This window comes from Mytilus galloprovincialis, chromosome 11 (assembly GCF_965363235.1).
Source record: "Mytilus galloprovincialis chromosome 11, xbMytGall1.hap1.1, whole genome shotgun sequence".
Lineage (NCBI taxonomy): Eukaryota > Metazoa > Mollusca > Bivalvia > Mytilida > Mytilidae > Mytilus > Mytilus galloprovincialis.
The window spans coordinates 14,001,312-14,023,979 of record NC_134848.1 but is presented as its reverse complement, the minus strand read 5'-3'; the positions used below and the strand labels follow the sequence as shown (position 1 = coordinate 14,023,979).

At 34.4% G+C, this 22,668-nt stretch overlaps 1 protein-coding gene across 1 annotated transcript; it reads left to right on the top strand.

Annotated features, from left to right (window-relative positions):
* The first annotated feature begins 7,545 nt into the window (after nt 1–7,545).
* Nucleotides 7,546–18,259, top strand: LOC143051012 (C-type lectin mosGCTL-1-like). Its single transcript, XM_076224084.1, has 6 exons — nt 7,546–7,629; nt 8,910–8,971; nt 14,140–14,297; nt 15,971–16,067; nt 17,360–17,611; nt 18,173–18,259. The coding sequence occupies exons 2-6, from the start codon at nt 8,929–8,931 to the stop codon at nt 18,181–18,183; spliced, it is 561 nt and encodes a 186-aa protein (XP_076080199.1). The 5' UTR covers nt 7,546–7,629; nt 8,910–8,928; the 3' UTR covers nt 18,184–18,259.
* Nucleotides 18,260–22,668: the final 4,409 nt, after the last annotated feature.

Genomic DNA, 22,668 nt, shown 5'->3' with positions numbered 1-22,668 from the left:
ATTGTGATGTCATCTTCGACTGACGACTTCCCTCCACCCCTCCACCCATCACGGAATGATCATGCCAGTGTAACTCTGACATCGACTGAAAACAAAATTAAACAATTTGAATCGTGTACGATGATAGTGTGCTATTTTTTTCTATTACCGATATAGTATTGTAATATTAAATGTACATCTATAATCAGATTGAAGGTATTGCACACTGTAACTAGTCTTTTTACGTACGTAGGCCTGCACTTAACAAAAAAGTTCTGCGCTAAAATTGTTTTATTTAGTTAACTACAATGTCCAACCCTTGCCAATAAAAGGTGATGAAAAGTTAATAGAGGCAAATTTCTTGCTGTTTAATTTTGTGTTGTTGGATTACTGTTATATATTGATGTATGATAACTTGCGTCTTCTTTTTATTTATATTCTAAATTGTTTATGATTCAAAAAGTTGTTACCTATATTATAATTACAAAACATTGAAAATAGTATATTATTGTATACCTGTTGTTCATTACTTAGAAAAAATCCTTCAAAACCCCTCATTTTTATATAGTAAAATTTTGCCTAAGATATTAGCCTAAAATTGAAGATTTTAATTATATACAACCATGTACGTATACATATATATACGTTTGCAGGTTAATGTTTTTTTAAGCATTTTTCGTATTTTTTTAGATATTGATCTGCACAGATTAAAATTGAAAAGTACGAAAGCCTATTATGGTCACCCTTTTTTTTATCTCGTTATAACGAGAAAAAACTATCGGGTAATTACGAGATAATCATTGTCTTATCTCGTAATTACGGGATAATCAATCTCGTAATTACGAGATAATCAATCTCGTAATTACGAGATAATCATCACGTAATTATAAGAAAACTATCGCGTAATTACTCAGATAAGAAGTTTTTCTATCTCGTAATAATTATTACGATATTACGAGATGATCATTTTTTTATCTCGTCATTACGAGATAATCATCACGTAATTCCGAGAAAATCATCACGTAATAATGAGATAATCATCACGTAATTACGAGAAAACTATCACGTAATTACGAGATAAGAAGTTTTTCTCGTAATTACGAGATAATAATTGTTTATCTCTTAATTACGAGATAATCATCGCGTAATTACGCTAAAATCATTGTTTATCTCGTAATTACGTGATAGTTTTCTCGTAATTACGCGATAATTATCTCGTAATTACGCGATAATTATGTCGTAATAACGAGATAAAACAATGATTATTTCGTAATTACGCGATAGTTCTCTCGTTATGACGAGATGAATATTATTTTTTTTGTGACCCTAATAGGCTTTCGTAGTTATGTATATGCATGCAGACAATTTAAATATTTCAGGTTTTGGATGTACTTTAATAGGTGAAGTTTTGGAATAAGTGTCAAATGCTCGGACTCCTTTTTCAATACGATACAAGGTAAACTATTTGGCCCCATAACACCTATTTATCTTTTAACATAAGACTTTTAAAATAGCTCATAAAAGGTCATTTTACAAAATTTAAGCAGGTTCTTGATTTTCTATCTTTTGATTAGAGACCCAAATAACACCAATGCAAATATAAGGTAAAAGTCCGAGTCAGTATTTTCCCGCCATAATTTATAAATCAATGACCTATCAATTTTTTTAGCTTATTTTGAACCTTAACTAATACTCTTCTAGCTTAAAGTGTCAATTTTGAATTGGGTGCAAATCGATTTACTGTTTAATTTCGCTAACAAGTATACAAGTGTCATTTATTTTTCAACCAGGACCAGGCATATGAATTGTTTGAGAAAAAACGGTGACCCGTAATTGTCTTTGCTCTTACGGTCAGTTGTCAATCATATCCCTTATACTTTTTTTGGCTTCTGCATCTCTTATGCAATGACAGTACCTTTCCGATTACAATTTATATATGGATTGTATCAGATTATAGTGAATGAAAGGATATGATCGAAAATTTTCGGATAGATAATGCAGAGACACTTCGAAACAGCACCAGATCATTTACTTTGCAGCTTGTTAAGGAAACTAAGATTAAGATAGTTCCAGTTATAAAGGCACAAAACACAAGAATCTTGTGAAAATAGATAAAACACTAAAAAGCCAGACAGCAGTTGGTAAATAAAGAATAAAGATAACATTTCGTGACTATGTTTTTAATAAGCTTTGTTGTTGATCCTCGGCTACGCCTCAGGCCTATAAGCAGTCAACCAATTGTCGAGAATATACGTGAAATGAAAGAAATGGAGAAGTATAGTGATTATAGTACTCAAGAGTTGTGTTCTCTATACTTATTTACAATATTCGGGGGACCGCAAAAAGATAAGATTCAGCGTAATAAAAATTATTTGATTTGCTTTGATTATTCATATTTCAATTGCATCGGCTGTATTTTAACAATTTCGTCCCCTTTTCGTCGGTCTTTGGTGACTGTCTACATGGATTTTGAAGACTATCTTGAGAGGAGTATAGTGCACGTTTCAGTCAAATTTGAATTGAAAGATTGATTGGTTTTTGTGTAAAGGCCCAGTTAATTGTAAATATGTCTTGGAAAAAGCATTAAAGAAGTCGTAAACCAAACTGGAATAATGTCTAGATAGAGGGTATTGAGTTTGAATTCTTTCCATCGTCCATCATTTCAGGACTCTTCTAACCTCAGTTAAAAAAACAACATTAACTGTGTACATGGATATCGGGAAAACTTTTATGAATATGTATATTAAACAAAACATTATAGTGCAATTAAGGATATTTTTCGTCTCTTGTGGTATCTTTTGCCCAAAAGGTTTGGGTATTTTTGTATGCCATAAACAAATATTTAATATAATGTTTTTGAACCTAATGGTATATATTTTTTTACCCTTAGGGCAAAGCTTTCTCCGGTATGATAACTTTTAAGTTTTTTAAGTCTATGGTAGATTTTTTTGACACATGCAGAGAATGTGTCATTCATTCCGCTCATTATTTGTTCTGGTGCAACGCATACTGTGTATTGGGTTAACATGTTTGAAACTAACGCAAGACTTTGAAATAGCTTTATATAAAGTCGAATATTGCATGCTTGCCGAACAGTGCTAAATAAATTTTGCGACATCGATACCATTACAGTGAAAGTGAATCACTTATTATGGCATGCTGAAAACTTCTGCCTGTTTGTGTACATTTAATTCTATGGTTTTCAAAACAATCCAGTTGACTGTCACCTGAGTGTTGCTAATGATAAATAACACGGTACACACTATTCACCCATCCAAAAACTACGCGTGACATTTGTGGTCTTGATATGACAGTAAGGTGGCTGAATCAATCGCAATCCTTGGGTGAATCCGCAACTCTCCTTGTACGGAATCGGCAGAGTTGTGACAATGTATACACGTATATCTTTATACGTCTTGACCCACCAACCTATATTAGATCTAGTTCATTGTCCCCCCCCCCAAAAAAAAAAAAAAAAAATAAAAAATAACTATTTAAAGAAACCAAATTATAACATAACCTTTGCTCATTGTTGAAGACCGTACGATGCACTATAGTTGTTAATCTCTGTGTCATTTTCATATGCAATTATACCACATCTTCTTATTTTTATATTAACTTTTAACATTAAGTTCGTGACAAATACAAACTAATGTAGCTAAAATTCACATACATTGTACATGTATATATACACAATCATTCAGTTACAGTAAATAGTCCAGTGTCCCTTGCCTCAGTCCAATTACTGTCTGTATTTAAATGTGAATGACTTTGTGTTGATAGATTGAGTATAAAAAAATCAGACAAATCTTAATAAAGAAAAGTTTTATTCCAAATTGTCAAAGAATCCCTATTTAATTTACAATCTAATAAAGAAATGTTGTTCGTTACAAAAAAGAAGTAACATTTTATAAGTAGAGTTATCGCCCCTTGTACAGAGAAAAAAAAGGAAAACAAAACTGTATTTCTAAATGTCTTGATCACTCAATCTTCCCTCTTATCTGGTACATGCAGTGGGGTTATATATCTTTATTACCAAAGTATGTATAAACTATAAGTACATATTTGAATTACATCAACATCAATAATAAATAAAATTGAGAATGGAAGTGGGGAATGTGTCAAACTAAAGAGACAACAACTCGACCATAGAGTAGACAATAGGCGAAGGCCATCAGTCAATGAATGGGTGGTCTTCAATGCAACAAGAAACTCCCGTATCCGGAGGCGTCTTTAAGCTTGCCCTTAACGAATATGTATATACATACATTGTACCAGTTCAGTGATGATACATACAATACATAAAAAATGTATAAGAATATATCCAAAGTACACGGATGCCCCACTTGAACTATCATTTTCCATGTTCAATGGACCGTCAAATTGGGTAAAAAGTATAATTTGGCATTAAAATTAGAAAGGTCATACCATAGGAAACATATGTACTAAGTTTCAAGTTCATTGGACTTCAATTTCATCAAAAACTACCTTGACCAAAAGCTTTAGCCGGAATCTGGCATTTTCATTTTTTTTTGTTCAGTGGACCATGAAAATGGGGTTAACAGTCTAATTTGGCTTTAAACTTAGAAAGATCATATCATACATTGTAAGGAATATGTTTACTAAGTTCCAAGTTGATTGCAGCTTCATCAAAAACTACTTTGACCAAAAACTTTAACCTGAAGCGAGACAGACGAGCGAACGAACGAACAGACAGACGGACGAACGAACGAACGGACACACAGACCAGAAAACATAATGCCGCCCTCTACTATAGTAGGTGGGGCATAAAAATCTTTTTCAAACCAGCTTGTTTCATCATCAAGTTTTATTTGTAAGCCACCATTTATATTCCAATATAAAACACAAGTTGAAAGTCAATAAATACTATCCTAGTCTTCTTTGTTCTTTATCATTCTGTTTTACCACGGTGTGTGGGCTGTCCATCTGTCATGCTTCAGTTGGGGTCTGGATCATCATCGTTACTACCAACTGTGCCCTTCGGCTTCGATTCCCCCGCACTAACACCATTCGGAAATGCAACGGCTGACTCCTTTATAAATTGTTTGTGTTTTATTGGGTCGAAAATATCCTTGTCAATATAAAGCTTGTCCTTGAGCAACATCGCCTTGACGTTTTGCCTTCGAGCTTCTTTTAGAATTGGAATCATTTGTTTTCGTTAAATCAGTATATCCGATTGCAACACACCATGTGACCAAACTGTAACAATAAGCTGAACTCAATAAATCGGTACTAATCACAAAATCACAACAACAAAAACCCAACACAACTAACTACATACAAACAATAAATGAATAAAAAGTTACCGTAATTGAAAGCTACATTGGAAATCTGACAAAAATTGTACGTACAGAAATGTGGAGCATGCAGGATTTGCTTACTTTTCCGGGAGCACCTGAGATAATCCCAGATTGTATGCGGGATTTGTGTTGCTTAGTTTGTTTGTTTTCATTAATGGTCTTTTTTTTATTTATTTTTTGTAATGGTGTTGCAGTATATTTTTTGCTTTTTTTTTTAGATTGAATGTACTTTAGTATCTTTCGCCTCTATTTGACTCTCCACAATTAGTTGTTCAAAAAATCAGGAACGTCTTATCCTAACCGGATCCCGAAAGGATCAATGCAGAAATCCCGAGCTTAAAAACACCCGATCCCGACGTCCAGAACAGGGTCGCTTTTTTTATTTCCTCCATTTCATCCACCATTTTCTACATTAGAGAATGCCTGTACCAAGTCAGGAATATGACAGTTGTTATCCATTCGTTTGGTGTGTTTGGACTTTTGATTTTGCCTTTTGATTTTTGATTTTCCTTTTTGAATTTTCCTCGGAGTTCAGTATTTTTGTGTTTTTACTTTTTGGTTAAAACAGGGTCATTTTTCATGCTCGGCTGGTGAGAAAAGGGTACTTTTTTATGTCATTTGTTTAGAACAGGGTAACTTTTGCATGCCCTGCTGGTGAGAACAGGGTCTTTTTTCAACAAAGTACTTGTCTAGAACAGGCTTGCTTATTTAACTGTTTAAGATACAGTCTAGAACCCGGGTTTCGAACAGCATCTATTTTAAAATACGGTCTAGAACAGGATCATTCCCGGTGCATATTCAACAACTGTCATCTTTAACGTGTCTAGAACAGGGTGGACATTATTAATTTCTGAGGATGTCTAGAACAGGGTATGTTTTTTCAATATTTTTGTTTAGATAACAGGGTAGTGTTTTTGAATTTTCTGGTAAGAACAGGATACATGTATATATGATTTGGCAAGTGCTATCGGCACAGTTATAAACGAAAGAATATATACTTAGTCAGTAACCCCCCGCGGGAAAAGGTTAAAATTTTAGTCATACAACACATTAATCATTTAATGAAAAGGTTTACCGTGGCATTTAAAAACAAAATATCATATACAAATTCGTAAAGGTTGCGCAGAACCCAGTGTATCGCCTACTTTTCTCTTACTCGCAGGCTCAACTTGGATAAAATGAGGGAAAAATCAAAAAAATAATCAAGTTCCTCTCAGAGTATCTTCTGTCCAAGTTTGATTAAAATCCAGGATAGTTTATAAATCCAATAAATGTTTTAAAAATGTTAAATACAGACTGTATGCTATGTTCACTGAAAAAAAACTAAGTCCATTTATAAGTTAAGTACGGAAAAATAAGAACAAAATTTGAACAAAATCATGTTCCTTCTAGATACTAGCTTTTGATCATAAACAAGCTTCTGTCCAAATTTGGTAGAAATCCGTAATTAAAAAAAATTATTAAAATTTCAAAAACTTTAACCAGAGTGAATATATGTGGACGCCGAAGACTATACGCTATGTCTCGCTTTTTCGACAAAGCTCCGGACAAAAAGGGTGGGCTAACAGAATTCAGGCGGCACTGACCACTATCATGCCTATCAATTTCAAGTATTAAAGTGCCCCAATAATATGTATACTAAGCATACATGTATATACATAGGCTCCTGTCAAAAGAGAATTTAACTTACAAATAGAATAAGATAAAAATCAAGAAATGACTAAAATGATCTAGATATTTTATGACTTTAGGCAGCAACTATTTGATTTTCTGGGGGGTGGCTATGGATTTTTTTGGAAAAAAAAGTTTTCCAGTTTTTGGAGAAAAAAATAATTTGTTTTTGACCCTGAGAAAAAAAAATGTTTGTTTCACCCTCAGCTGCCACTATATGTAATGCTAAAATTGAAAGAAAAAAATTGTTTTCGACTTGTCGCCAAAAAAATAGATTATCTTTCGCCAAAGGCGAAAAAAAAATTTGTCCCCCCCCCCCCCAGAAAATCAAATGGTTGCTGCCTTATTTGTATTTCAAAAACATCGAATCGATGTTTTTGGACAAAGCTCAGACAAAAAAATGAAAACTAATCTCTCATATTATTTCTACCATAGGGTGCATTCATTCAAATAGTATTTATGCCTTACAAAAATATGTATACATGTGTATACATGTTTTTTAAAGAAGTAACATGCTAAAATCCTACGGAGGCCCCATTTCAAGAACTCTCCTGTGATGAAGGGGAATAACCTTTTTGCACAACGCTTAGCGTGACGTCACTTTGGATACAAATGAGAAAGGGTTTGCACACACTGACAATTACAAATTAACGTCAAAGTAAGTTTTGTAAGACAAGTCGCTATATTCATTGAATTTCTCATACAAACATAATGCTATAAAGCGCATCAGATTGTTTTTCTGCTTTTTATTTAAAAAATGTTCATGTGTCATATATCACATTTATTCAGTCACAAGTTTGTCTGTGTTTTTTTTTTCTCTCCAGGAGTTTTTGCAGATTATTTTCATCTGTTCCCAATGATGGTACGCATACTTATTTTCGTCCGTTTGTATACAATTGTTTCGGAACTTTCCTGCCTCTTTTTGTAGCAGAATATTAATTTCCATCCATCTTGAGAGGGGGATAGGAGGGGTCTTGATCCCGAAATCCCGGACTTAAAAAAACGAAATCCCGAGGTCCCGATTTTAAATAAAGCAAATCCCGAAATCCGAAAAAAAGGATTCCCGGATCCCGAAAGGGTCAATCCCGAAATCATGAGCTTAAAAACACCCGATCCCAGAGTCCTGATAAAGGTCCTATCCCCCCTCATCTTGAAGATGGATGGAAATTAATATTGACTTGTGGTTTTTCTTTATCAGCTCTAATCAACTGCTGAACTGGCCACTGTTTGCCCCCCCCCCCCCTCTTTTTTTTTTGTTTACCCCTAGCTGCTCATTTGAATTCTTCTAAAAAAGAATTACGAGAATAGTCCTCTTTTCCATTCGATGAAATACACCAAACGAAAGAGCACTGTAACAGTTGCACATACTCAATAAATCGTTAATTATACATACGAAAATATAATGTCGAGGGTTTGAACCAATTCCAAAGACTTTATTGTTTGTATTTGCTGCTTCTCCACTAAGAGACATTTAGAAGAGCAAAGACTGATCAGAATCAGAAAATAATCTAAATCAATGTATTCGGGTAAACTAAAGTGATCGAAAAGTCTTCTTGTGGAAAGTTAAGGCAAAACAAAAAAGTTTGTGTGTTTACTGTACCCATACCTATCATATTTTGTATCTGACAGCACTGTTAAAGTCACAATGTTGGTCCCATCTTAGACTCGATGTAAAAAATAAAATAAAATAAAAAAATAAAAATCCTACCTGTAGACCTACCCTGTTTTTTTTCTCAGCATGTGACAGCTAACACACATACTTTTTTGTTTAGCCTAACTTGTGCGTGTCAGTTTTCGAAAAAAATGTTAATGCTCTCGTCCTGAATATGCATATTTATTTGCCACTGGACTTGGAGCAGCGAGTCATCATTACCATCTTCATCTTTAGAATTTATGTCGGGTATAAATGTGCATATCATTAATAAACTTATATTGTAGCGACAAAAGAAGACTCACGATGCTGACATGCGCGGCACTGTTTGTCGTATTTTTATCTGGAGGTTAGTGTAACTTAGATATAACTTATATACTTTATTCCAAAAGGTCCACAAGGTAAAGGGGCACTATAAGAAAATAACATGATTTCATAATTTTAGATGATGAGGAACACCTTTTCCTTCATTGTCAAATCAACAGTATTATTAAAAACTCATTATCTTAATTTTAACCATTTAGGCTCAAACTCATAAACTTCGAACTATTTTAGATCCCAATAAAAAGATGTTTTTTTCAAGAGTTAGAAGAAGGTGTTGCCTCCCTTCCCCTTTTATAGCTATACCCGAGATCTCAAAAGACATGTTTAACCCCGCCACATGTTTGCGCCTGTCCCAGGCCAGGAGCCTCTGGCCTTTGTTAATCTTGTATTATTTTTCATTTTAGTTTCTTGTGTATATTTCAGAGTTTAGTATGACATCCATTATCACTGAACTATTATACAATTTTGTTTAGGAGCCAACTGAAGCACGCCTTCGGGTTCGAGAGTTTCTCGCTGCATTGGAGACCCAAAATGATTTGTGGCCTTCAGCTGTTGTCTGCTCTTTGGTTGGGTTGTTGTCTCTTTAACACGTTCCCCATTTCCATTCTCAATTTTATTATTGCTAATGCTGTCGATTGCTAAAAGTTGCCATGTTGGCGGGATGCCCTTTTTGATAAATGTTGATCCGTCAAACAGAAAAGTGTGTGTATTAACTGTTTATACATGCTGATAGAAAAATAGGGTTGGTATGGAAGAATTTTTATTTCTAATATTTTTTTTACGTTGAGTCTATGGGAGGGATACACATTTGGGTAGATAGTACATTAAAAACACAAACTAAGGCCGTCTTCACATTGACCTAAACTTGGTGTTGTGTTAGTGTAACTCACAAATAAACTAAACGGGAAGGATTGTGCCTGATGTTCATATGATGAAATCATAATCTTTCAGTCAGTTTAATAGAAGTCTGGAGCTGGCATGTCAGTTAACTGCTAGTAGTCTGTTGTTATTTATGTATTATTGTAATTTTGTTTATTTTCTTTGGTTACATCTTCTGACATCAGACTCGAACTTCTCTTGAACTGAATTTTCATGCGCGTAGCTACGTTTACGTCAAAACGCCCGGGCGTACACTTGAATTTTGAAAATAAAACAAATAATCGACATAGAATAAGAAAAACTGGTCAAAAGCACATCAGCCTTGTTCTTCTTTTTTCAATGGATTGTAATTTTAAATATAGAGGGACTAAATTTACTCAAATAGATCATTTAATATATTTATTCGAATCGTTTGTAAAAGTCTGAATCAACTATGAATTCTACGTACTTTTCTTATATCTAAATCAATTCACTATCTGCTCAGATTCGATATGCTGTTTGTATTTTTGTCGAGCCTGTGATTTATGTCCTAAAAGCGGGAAAATCGGTGTCAATTTTTAGGTTCCGAATGTGGATAAAGTCTTGTGAATGACTCTCCGTGAAATTTTACGAAAGTTGGACAGAAATTTTTTATGATCAAAAGAGTATTCAGAGCAATATAATAATGCAATTATATCTTTAATTTTCCCGCATTTTAAGGACTAAATGTATTTCTTTCTGCAATCAATAAGTGGTCGCAGTTTGGGCTTACATTTTGTTATTTCTCAATTACATGAAGTACTTGTCGAACCTTCATCGAATTTTATGAAAATGCCGAAGAAGCTTTTTCTATGACTAATGTATAAAGCTAAAATTTTGAAAGCATTTGTTTTCGTTCATTTTCTGTTCTCTTCTGATAGAGAGATAGCCGGACTCTTCTTTACGTGCTCAGTTTATAAAACCTTCATAGATTGTCGTGAAATATTCGAGATCAAGAAAAAAATATCAAAAGAAAATTTTTAATTTTTGTTTAAATCCCTTTAAAGGAATGATAAATTGATTCACTTTTTGTTGGAAGAAATCCTAGGTGTTCCAGAATTTTTTTATATTGCTTCTCTTAGAATTTTTTTTTCTCGTGTTCATTAAAAGATGCTTTAGTCGATTGTATGCTCACTCACGACACCCTTTAAACTTAATTAAAAGTAATATTGGTTTGGACGTTTTCTCTAAAACCAATGACCATTAGGCTAGCTTAATCCAGTTTAACACGATGAATAAGTTAACATATTACAAAATTTAACCAAAACAAATAAACCATTTAGATTCAAAAGGGTGTTGCTATCAATGATTTTTTACTGATAGGAATCATTATGGTACATTCTCGATAGCTTTCCCTTTCGAACCCACTACCAGCAGGTGCTTTAACATTGAGCGGTTGGAACCCGTCATATCCATCGCCAAAGTTCGGGCGTACACGTAAAAATGACCCAGCTACGCCACTGATTTTAATGTGCGTATTGTTATGCGTTTACTTTTCTACATTGGTTAGAGGTATAGGGGGAGGGTTGAGATCTCACAAACATGTTTAACCCCCCCGCATCTTTGCGCCTGTCCCAAGTCAGGAGCCTCTGGCCTTTGTTAGTCTTGTATTATTTTAATTTTAGTTTCTTGTGTACAATTTGGAAATTAGTATGGCGTTCATTATCACTGAACTAGTATATATTTGTTTAGTGGCTAGCTGAAGGACGCCTCCGGGTGCGGGAATTTCTCGCTACATTGAAGACCTGTTGGTGACCCTCTGCTGTCGTTTTTTATTTGGTCGGGTTGTTGTCTCTTTGACACATTCCCCATTTCCATTCTCAATTTTATACTTACGAATTAAACATACTTACGTTCCCATTGATAAAACTCAATAAGTCAATGTTTACATGTACACAAAACTTGGCATGAGAGTTGTCTCATTGGCACTCACACCACATCTTCCTACATCTATTCAGAACTTTAATTTTCCCATGTATATTTGAAAAATAAACGATTTCATTTTCTATATAAAATTGATACTTATAACACTTATTAATAAAGTTCTTTACAGAAATATTTGTCTAAACTTGATATATGTATTTGTTATCAAAACACTCTGCGTAGCCTCATTAACCTCTTATCAAGACTCATATTATCATTGCCGATCACACAATTCATTTGAAAAGGTCTTCCCGAATCGACTGGACGTACACACCGCAGAAATATTTGCCACTGGTCTTTACTCAAACAACGATTCACTCATAAATGCATTACTGAAATAGGGTGAGGTTAGTTGTTTTTTTTTTGTTTGTGTAGTATCTTATATCCGTTAAAGTACAATTAGAAATAAGAAGAGTGGGTTGGGGGGGGGGGGGGGAGGGGATTCTGAGTGAAAAAAAATTCTCGCGCGAAAGTTAATATTAAGTTTTTTTTTCGATGGTACCAATTCAATATTTAACACTATAATGTATGGGGAAACTTTGGATTCAGAATATTTGTTCATTTTCATTATGAGCCGATTTCTTTTCTAAATCAAATTGTGGAAAAATCCATCCCCCCTTTTTTTTTAGCTCACCTGGCCCTGAATGGAATGAAACCAAATATGGCATGAATGTTCCTGATGAGATGCTGACCAAGTGTTGTTACTTTGTAGCTGATCCATCATCCAAGTTTAACATATGACCCTATGGGAAATGCATACAAATGACTTCTTTTAGAGAACCACTGACTGGAATGAAACCAAACATGGCACGAATGTTCCTTATGACAGAGTTCGTGAAAAGTGTGTCAGTCCTCAGGATTTTACCACCAAAATTTTGCATGGGACTGACACAATGTTAGTTTCTTTCAATAGAATTAACAGTGAGGACCAGTGGATTTTCTTCAAGGACCACCAAGGGGAAAAAAATTTCGTGAACTCTGTTATGAGGTGCTGACCAAGTCTTGTTATGACCAAGTCTTCTTACTTTGTAGCCGATCCATCATCCAAGATAGCTGCCAGCCGGGGACTCAGTTTAACATAGGACCCTATGGGAAATGCATACAAATGACTTCTTTTAGAGAACCACTGAATGGAATAAAACAAAACATAGCATGAATGTTCCTTATGAGGTGCTGACTAAGTGTTGTTACTTAGTCGCCATTCCAACGCCCAAGATGACCCCACTGGGGGACTTAGTTTAACATAGGACCCTATGGGAAATACATAGAAGTTTCTTCTTATAGAGAACCACTGAATGGAATGAAACCAAGGATAGCATAAATCTTCCTTATGAGATGCTGACCAAGTGTTGTTACTTTGTAGCCGATCCATCATCCAAGATGGCCGCCAGTGGGGGACTTAGTTTAACATAGGACCCAATGGGAAATACATACAAATCTCTTCTTTTAGTGAACCACTGGATGGAATGAAACCAAACATAGCATGAATGTTCCTAATGAGATGCTGACCAAGTTTTGTTACTTTGTTTTCATTGCAACATCCAAGATGGCCGCCAGTGAGCGACTTAATTTAACATGAAGGCCACCAGTGGGGGGACTTAGTTTAACATAGGACCCTATGGGAAATGCATACAAAAGTCTTCTTCTAAAGAACCACTGAATTGAACGAAATCAAACATATCATGAATGTTCCTTTCCTTATGAGGTGCTGGCTAAGTGTTGTTACTTTTAGCCAAATTTTATATTTTTTTATATGATTTCAAAAACCCAAGTATAATCAGGTGAGCGATACAGGCTCTTGAGAGCCTCTAGTCTATAAGTCAAATGGTCGTTTCCTAACTGCTAGAAAAGTTGTTCGAAATTCGCTTCTACGTAATGAACATTTAAATGACATATAGTTTACAAGTGTGAACAAATCTTACGTACAGGTAGCTAAACAAGGTGTATAGATGTGAACAAATTTAATGTGAAACTAGTGTACATAAAATTACACCGTGGCCAAATGTAAACATGTTTACTGTACACGGCGTTTGGTGTGAACACGGCCTGAGTGTTGTTTGGCCTTATGAAAATAGAGAAGTCATCTGCAAGTCTATTACTTTTTATGCCCCTTTCATCGGGGCATTATGTTTTCTGGTCTGCGTGTTCGTTCGTCCGTCTGTCCGGCTTCAGATTAAAGCTTTTGGTCGAGGTAGTTTTTGATGAAGTTGAAGTCCAAAACAACTTTAACTTAGTACACATGTTCCTTATGATATGAATTTCTCATTTTAATGCAACATTAGAGTTTTTACCCCATTTTCACGGTCCATTGAACATAGAAAATAAAATGTACTATGGACACATACTTGTTTTGTAATCTTTCAAACATTTTAGTTTCAGCTCTAGGATGTGAGAGATTATGGGTACAGTTTGAAAACTCTTGCTATTATTCAAATCAAATGCCAGAATCTCAGCGGGCAGCCTTCTACAAAGTTAGATCTGCTAGTGCCGGGATGGTTGAAGATATCTTTTTTAAATGGCAGCAAGCCAAGGTATGTTAACTGTAGGCCTGTAGAAACAAAAAATGGGCCATTCCAATTAATGTCTGATAAAGGGGTGTGAATGGTCCTTTCTGCAGGGTGTAAAATTTATACATCTAATGATCTTAGGGGTGAAATTTTTGTTTTTGTCATCTTTCACGTACACTTATACACAAAAACTTTCGAAGGTCTTGCAGCAGTAAAATTAATGATTAATAAATTAATAATAACTACATTTTAGCCATAGGGGTTACAAAAATGCTAGTATTTAGGCGTCCCATAAAAAAATTAAAATAGTCTTGTCATATGTCATAATTATTTGGACTACAAAAATGCCTATGTCAGATCTTAGGGGTGCTGCTTTGGAATGTAGACAGTTTCGTTTCATGCATTATCTGGTATTGTTTTTAAAATTCTGATGGGTACAATCCTTGCAGTAAAAAATTCTGATAGGTAATTTTTTTCGAATGAAAGCCCATTCACCCAAATGTGAACAGAAACTCTACATTTCATAGGTTCTAATTTTTAGATCTGATAGGTAGTTTTTCGTGATGTTTTTGTCTGATGCTTATAAAACAAAAATCTCCCCATCCATCCCCACCTGTCAGAAATTAACTGGAATGGTCCATTGCAGGAACCCTTTGAATAATATTTGCAGATGTTTGCAGTTGCTTGCGACAAAATTACAGGAAAGACTAGAATATAAGACTTTTAATTAACCCTTTCCTCCATGGATTTTTTTTCACATACTAGATTCGCATAGTATTTTTTCAATAAAAAAAAAATCATCAGGTTTAAAGTATTGATGCATTGTGAAAACAAATATTTCATCAATGAAATTCAATTCGTCTATTCTCATGGATATCCTTTTCATATTGGATACAATTTTTTCTAAGTCTGATCCAGACATTTCGTAGCCAGAGCATTTCAACTGAGGTACTACACAGGCGTAAAAAGGCTTCATTATTGAGTAAAGGGGGTGGCGTCAAAAGGCGTCATTATTGAGGAAAGGGATAAGGGATGTTCGCAGCTAGTTTGCAGACATCTTATATTCTATATTATTGTATAGCAATATAATATTTCCCACAGAAAGTAACCAAAAGTTAGCGTGCAATAAATTCCAATATTGCACTAGTGCAATAAATCTTCAAAATTCATGACGTCATCAACGACAAAATCTTAGTTTAAACCAATTTTTACTTTCAAATATTATATTGCTATACAATAAAAGGGTTATTGCATGAATATTGGTAAATATTGTCCCTCGTAGAACATATATTGCACTCGCAAGCTCGTGCAATATAAAATTCTACTCGGGACAATATTCCCCAATATTCATGCAATAACCCTATATTACTAGTAACAATTCTATATGTTTGCATGTCTTAGAGCATTGCAGGAATTACATAAAATGACTGCGCATGTCTAATTTGTAATTTCCTGTAAGATAAATATTCAAATTCGGTGCTGACTTATGTTGATGACGTTGAAAGTGTTTGATAATGATTCATGTAATATATCAATGTTCAAGGAGGCATTTTAGGTTGGATATTAAATTTTTAATTTTCAAAGACAATTATTCTTTGTAAGTTAAAATTCCCCATTACATTATGCTACATGTATAAACTTATAAATTTTTAAGATCAGCACCACATTAAAAGAATTTAACAACATTTTATTTTCAGTTAGCATGCGAAAGGAAAGGCGCGCACCTTGCAGAAATCGAATCCGAAGCGGAAAACAACTTTGTAAAGCAATTGGCACAGAAGGTCCCAAATCATTGTAAGCATTTTTATCAATACAAGACTGTTTAAAAGCCGAGGGCAGAGGCCAAATACAAAAATATGTGTTTACTGTACCCCTACCTACCCCAATTTTTATCCCCATCCCGAAAGTTTTTTTGGACATTTTTGATTAAGCACTATTTTAGTCATAATGTTGCTCCCATAGACTCAATGTATACAAAAATAATAAAAACACACACAATGACACACTTTATTGTTTAGACTGATGTCGGTCCATTTCTAGCAATATTTTCGTTAGTTTAATGTGGTTCACAACACTACAGGAAGATGTGTATCTATACCCGGCATAGTATATTTCTAGAATTTTGATTGGTTGGGGTTCACAACACTACAGGAAGGTGTATCTATACCCGGCATAGCATATTTCTAGAATTTTGATTGGTTAGGGTTCACAACACTACAGGGAGATGTGTAACTATCCCCGGCATAGTATATTTCTAGGATTTTGATTGGTTAGCACACGTCATTACAAAACCTATACAGTACCTTGGTGTTGCTAACCCATATCCCCGGATGTTGCTATCCATTACAAGGACACAGACTATAAAATGACAAAAAAATCTAAATGTTATTTCTTCATAAGCAGTTTGGTTAGGTGGTAATGACATAATTGAAGAAGGAAGCTGGGTGTGGGCAGCATCTGGGAAACCATTTACTTTCGAAGATTGGTGGAAGATAATGACAATAATAAAAAAAATCTATAAATTTTATTTCTTCATAAAAGAGGGACGAAAGATACCAGAGGGATAGTCAAACTCATAAATCGAAAATAAACTGACATTGCCATGGCTAAAATGAAAAAAAGACAAACAGACAAACAATAGTACACATGACACAACATAGAAAACTTGAGAATAAGTAACACGAACCCCATAAGCTGTTTGGTTAGGTGGTAATGTCAATGACATAGCCAAAGAAGGAACCTGAGTGTTGGCAGAATCTGGGAAACCATTCACTTTCGAAGATTGGTGGAGAAAATAATTTTCTAAATTTTATTTCTTCCTAAACTGTTTGGTTAGGTGGAAATGACATAGCTCATGAAGGAACCTGGGTATGGGCAGGATCTTGGAAAGTAAAGTTAAAAAAATAAATTACAATAAAAAAAATCTAAATTTTATTTCTTCCTAAGCTGTTTGGTTAGGTGGAAATGACAAAGCTCATGAAGGAACCTGGATATGGGTAGGATCTGGCAAACCATTGACTTTCACAGATTGGTGGAAGATAATGACAATAAAAACAACTAATTTTCTAAATTTTATTTCTTCCAAGCTGTTTGGTTAGGTGGAAATGATATAGCTCACGAAGGAACCTGGGTGTGGGCAGGATCTGGCAAACCATTGACTTTCACAGATTGGTGGAAGAGTACAGATGGAAGAAGGAAAGATGAACCTGATAATAGAGGAAGATCTGGCTCTGATTGTCTCTCACTCTCCAAACATGACAACTACAGCGCGTGGCACGATAGCGAATGTAGCTTGAAAAGAAGAAGAGGCGACTTTAAGGGTATCATATGTGAAAAACGTAAGTTATAAAAGATCACGAATTTCTTTTTTTTAATGTAAAATTATTAATATGACAACTATAGCATGTGTTACGATAGGGAATGTAAATGAGACAAAAAAGGTTACATATATTTGAAAACGTTATAATATCAAGATGACGAATTCAATTTTTATTTTTAATGCAAAATTAATTAATATGACAACAATAGTGCTGGTTCGATAGCGAATGTAGCGAGAAAAGAATAATAGGTGACTTTAAGGATATCATGTGAAAAACGTAAGAACTTATAAAGATGACGAATACCAATTTGCAAATGTAAGGTAAAAGTCACAGTCAGCATTTTCCCACTATTTAAAAAAAATAATATCTCGAAAAGCTTTTTTTTTTTACATTATTACTAAATCAATGCTCTTCTGAATTAAAGTAGCAATTTTTAGATTCCTAGATTTTTTTTAAATTTGAATTTCACATTAGTCCATTCTTAAATGTTCATGTTCATCAAATTATAGATGCATTTGTGTCTAGACATGAGACAATTTGACGATACTTACTCTTACAGTTTTGTTTTTCTTTTTTCAGCGGCAGAATAAAAGACATGATGGATGAAAACAGACACAAGAAGCAATCAAATGACTAGCTATTAAAGAATGTCTAAATATGCAAAAACTTAATTCATTGCACCTCAAGTGATTTACAAAACATGAAGCATTTAGTTACGTTCCCTATCGATCATTAGCCTAAGGAGTGATCCTCTGGAGGACAATGACCGTAAGGGGGCGCTGTAATTATTCGAGTTATTCCAGTCCGAGAAAATAGTAATTCAATATAATTGTAAAAAAAGAGTGCAAAAACTGAGATGTTTCTTGCATGAAAATCAGGTCAAGGTCATACATGTATCAAATTGAATCATGGCAGACAGACATATGCACCGATTACAATCATTGGTTATTCCCTACACAAAATTGTTGGCCTTATTGTTCCTATAACCTGAAAAAAAGACACAAATCGACAAAACCGCGACGAACGATAAATTAAGAAAATGCCAGATGTACCCCGCCAGACAAACATATACAACTTACAATCATTCAGTTTTACCATGATATACTATACACAGCTACTTTTGCATAGGTACTATTTCTGTACTAAAAATCTGTAGTACTGGAAATTTACTTTTAATATTCAGTACTATTTTGTTACTTTAAAATTATTGTAATATTTAGGTACCTGTATTTTACAGTACTTTATTTGTACTTGAAATTCAGGTACTACAGATTTTTTGTTACTACCGTTACATTTTCAGCATTTTGAAAGTTTTTTTTATTATACCCCACGCAACGAAGTTGCGGAGGGTATAATGTTTTTGACCCGTCCGTCCGTCCGTCAGTCCTGTTTCTTGTCATCGCAACTCCTCTCAAACCACACAACAGAATTTCACGAAACCTTTTCAGATGAAAAGGACATACTATGTAGTTGTGCATATCGACAGGAAATTGCGATTCAATTTTTTTATAAGAGTTACGCCCCTTTGAACTTATTTGCTTAATTTACTACTGCAACAGTTTGTCATCGCAACTCCTCTGAAACTACACAACAAAATTTCACGAAACCTTTTTAGATAATAAGGACATACTATGTAGATGTGCATATCGACAGGAAATTACGATTCAATTTGTTTTTCTAGGAGTTACCCCCCTTTGAACTTATTTACTTTATTGTACTACTGCAACAGTTTGTCATCGCAACTCCTCTGAAACTACACAACAGAAGTTCATGAAACCTTTTAAGATAATAAGGACATACTATGTAGATGTGCATATCGACAGGAAATTACGATTCAATTTTTTTTCTAGGAGTTACATCTCTTTGAACTTATTTGCTTTAAGGTACTACGTCAACAATTTGTCATCTCAACTCCTCTGAAACCACACAACAGAATTTCATGAACATTTGTAGATAATAAGGACATACTATGTAGATGTGCATATCGACAGGAAATTACGATTCAATTTTTTTTTCTAGGAGTTACGCCCCTTTGAACTTATTTGCTTCAATGTACTTCTGCAACAGTTTGTCATCTCAACTCCTCTGAAACCACACAACAGAATTTCATGAAATTTTGTAGATAATAAGGACATACTATGTTGATGTGCATATTAACAGGAAATCATTATTCCATATTTTTTCTTATACAATTTTTTTTTCGTACACTTATTTAATTTCTCCAATGACAATGTGGGGACGTGGGGTATGTGAGCGTGCTCACTAAGGTTCTTTAATTACAAATCTCTTAAAATTATGATTTTCAAAAATGGAATATTTCTGTACCAAAATATTTAGTACAAATCAAGTACTGTAAAATACAAGTACCTTAATATATATTACAATAATTTTAAAGTAAAGAAATAGTACTAAGTATTTAAAAGTAAATTTCCAGTACTACATATTTTTAGTACAAAAATAGTACCTATGCAAGAGTAGCTGTGTATGTGACCCACTGCTTACAGTAGTTTAAGAAATGGACAAAATCATTAAAACAGTACATTGTCCAATGAACCATGAAAATGAGGTTTAATAAGGTCAGATGAACCTTTTCAAAAGGACATGTTTAATTATCATTTCCAAGGGGTCAAGTGATCTTTGTTCATCACTTGGAGTCGTTAATATTAACTTTTAGCAAAAGTCTTCCACCATCATATGATTTTTACAGGCCCAAGAACAATTTTACAAGACTGGGCTGATGCGCCTGTCCCACATCAGGAGCCTCTGTCCTTTGTTAGTCTTGTATGATTTTTATGGCACCGCAACGAAGTTGTCGGTGCCGTATAGTTTTACCCTTGTCCGTCATTCCGAAATTCCGTAATTACGGCATTCAACAACAAACCATTATAGTATACGGAGTTTTTTTTCTAAATGCCTTTATATATTGGGCTGATTTTTGGTATGTGAGTAATATCCATGATGAGTTACAGATCAAGTTTAAGTTTCGTTCCGCTCCAATAATTTTTGCCGAAATTACGGACTTTGGACTTTGAGAAATAATTATTGTTGAAAATCACAGTTATACGGACTTTTTTCTAAACGCTTTCAGATATTGGGCTGATTTTTGATATGTGAGTTAACCATGATGAGGTACAGATCAAGTGTAAGTTTTGTTCCGCTCCCCTAATTTTTGCCGAAATTACGGGCTTTGGACTTTGAGAAATAATTATTGTTGAAAATCACAGTTATACGGACTTTTTTTTCTAAACGCCTTCAGATATGGGGCTGATTTTTGGTATGTTAGTTAAATATGATGAGTTACAGATCAAGTTTAAGTTTCGTTCCGCTCCACTAATTTTTGCCGAAATTACAGGCTTTGGACTTTGAAAAATTGTTGTAAATCACAATTACACGGACTTTTTTTCTAAACGCCTTCAGATATCGGGCTGGTTTTTGGTATGTGAGTTAACCATAATGAGTTATAGGTCAAGCTTAAGTTTCGTTCTGCTCCGCTAATTTTTGCTAAAATTACGGGCTTCGGACTTTGAGAAATTATTGAAAATCACAGTTATACGGATTTTTTCTCTGTTCCCCTCCATATTTTGAGCTGATTTTTGATATGTGAGACTACCATCATGTTTGTGTCCACATGTGTTTATATTGAAATTGCAGATATTTCAACTTTTTGGGACGGGGCCATTCGTGTCGCTTTGACACATCTAGTTTATTTTAATTCATATGTTTTGGAGTTTAGTAATAGTATACAAGTAACTTCCATTTTCTCTTAACTAGTACACATTTTTGTTTGGGGACCAGCTGAAGTCCTCCTCCGGGTGCTGGATTTTATTACTGTGTTGAAGACCCATTGGCTGTTCTTTCTACTAATTGGTCATGTTGTCTCTTTGACACTTCCGCGATTTTTATTCTCAATTTTATAACAATATTAATTTTAAACTATGTGGGTGAAAGCAATCAGCATGAAGTGGTTGTAAGCAATTATATTAGGCAACCGTACGGCCTTCAACAATGTGAAAAACTCATACCGTATAGTTGTCGATTAAAGGCCCCGACATTAAAAAAATGGAAAAAAAACAATTGAGGAATTTTACGGCCTAAGGGAGCTACCATTTGATTTTTATGTGGAGGGGGGGGGGGGGTGACCAATTAGTAGAAAGAAAGTGATAAATCAGTACAACATAAAAACAAAATTTAAAAATCAATTGAAAAGGGTTATCCTCATCAGATCGTTACACTGTAAAAAAATAGATTGGACTTGCCAGAGTATTTATTCATCCATGGTACTTGCAGTTATTGACAGCTAGTTCAAAGCCAATAACGACAAATAAAAAAAAATCTTAGTTTTCCAGCTATCACAGTTTAAACCATTATATATACCTGTCTGCATCGATGGGGTTAACATAATAGACTATAATGGACAAAACAAATAACGAAAAGAAAAAACAGGACAAAAAAGTAGAGAATGAATAACACAGGGTGTTCACATACACGATTTTTATATACTGACCGTTGGTATAACACATGTCATTTTTGGGCCCCTTTACAGCTTGCTGTTTGCTCCGTGTTGAAGACCGTACTTTGACCTAAAATGGTCAATCGAACTCACAAACTTTCGGACTTTTATGTATAAAGTTTGTGAGTAAGAGACCGGGCATTGAAGTCATAAAACTTTGCTCAGTGCTCGGAGCACAAAAATCATGCTCGAAACATGAAATCCAGCAATTCGATTGGTTGATTTTCGAGTCCGAGTACAAAAATCATACTCGAAAGTTTTATACACATCAATAACCTCTTTAGTTGACGGCTACTATATTTACCATCAAAAGCACAATGGCATGTCGTAACTAAGGAGTACTGTACGCCGCCATCTTGACTTTCTAAAAACCTTAAATGTCCGATAAATGCAACAGAATCTAAAATGAAATAGCACCTACCACAAAAACTTCATTTTTAATTAGATATTATCCAAATTTGAAGCGTACACGTTACGAAATAATCTTTCCCTTGAAAACTTTCATTCGTGTTACGTCGTGTTTTGCCATGACATAAAATCGCCAAATCCTTCATGAAATTTCGCG

Excerpts from the sequence above, each read along its gene's own strand:
- LOC143051012 (XM_076224084.1), top strand. The coding sequence starts at position 8,929 with ATGCTGACATGCGCGGCACTGTTTGTCGTATTTTTATCTGGAG. Across the intron at positions 14,298-15,970 it reads TTAAATGGCAGCAAGCCAAG|TTAGCATGCGAAAGGAAAGG; the intron begins GTATGTTAACTG and ends TTTTATTTTCAG. Across the intron at positions 16,068-17,359 it reads ACAGAAGGTCCCAAATCATT|CTGTTTGGTTAGGTGGAAAT; the intron begins GTAAGCATTTTT and ends ATTTCTTCCAAG.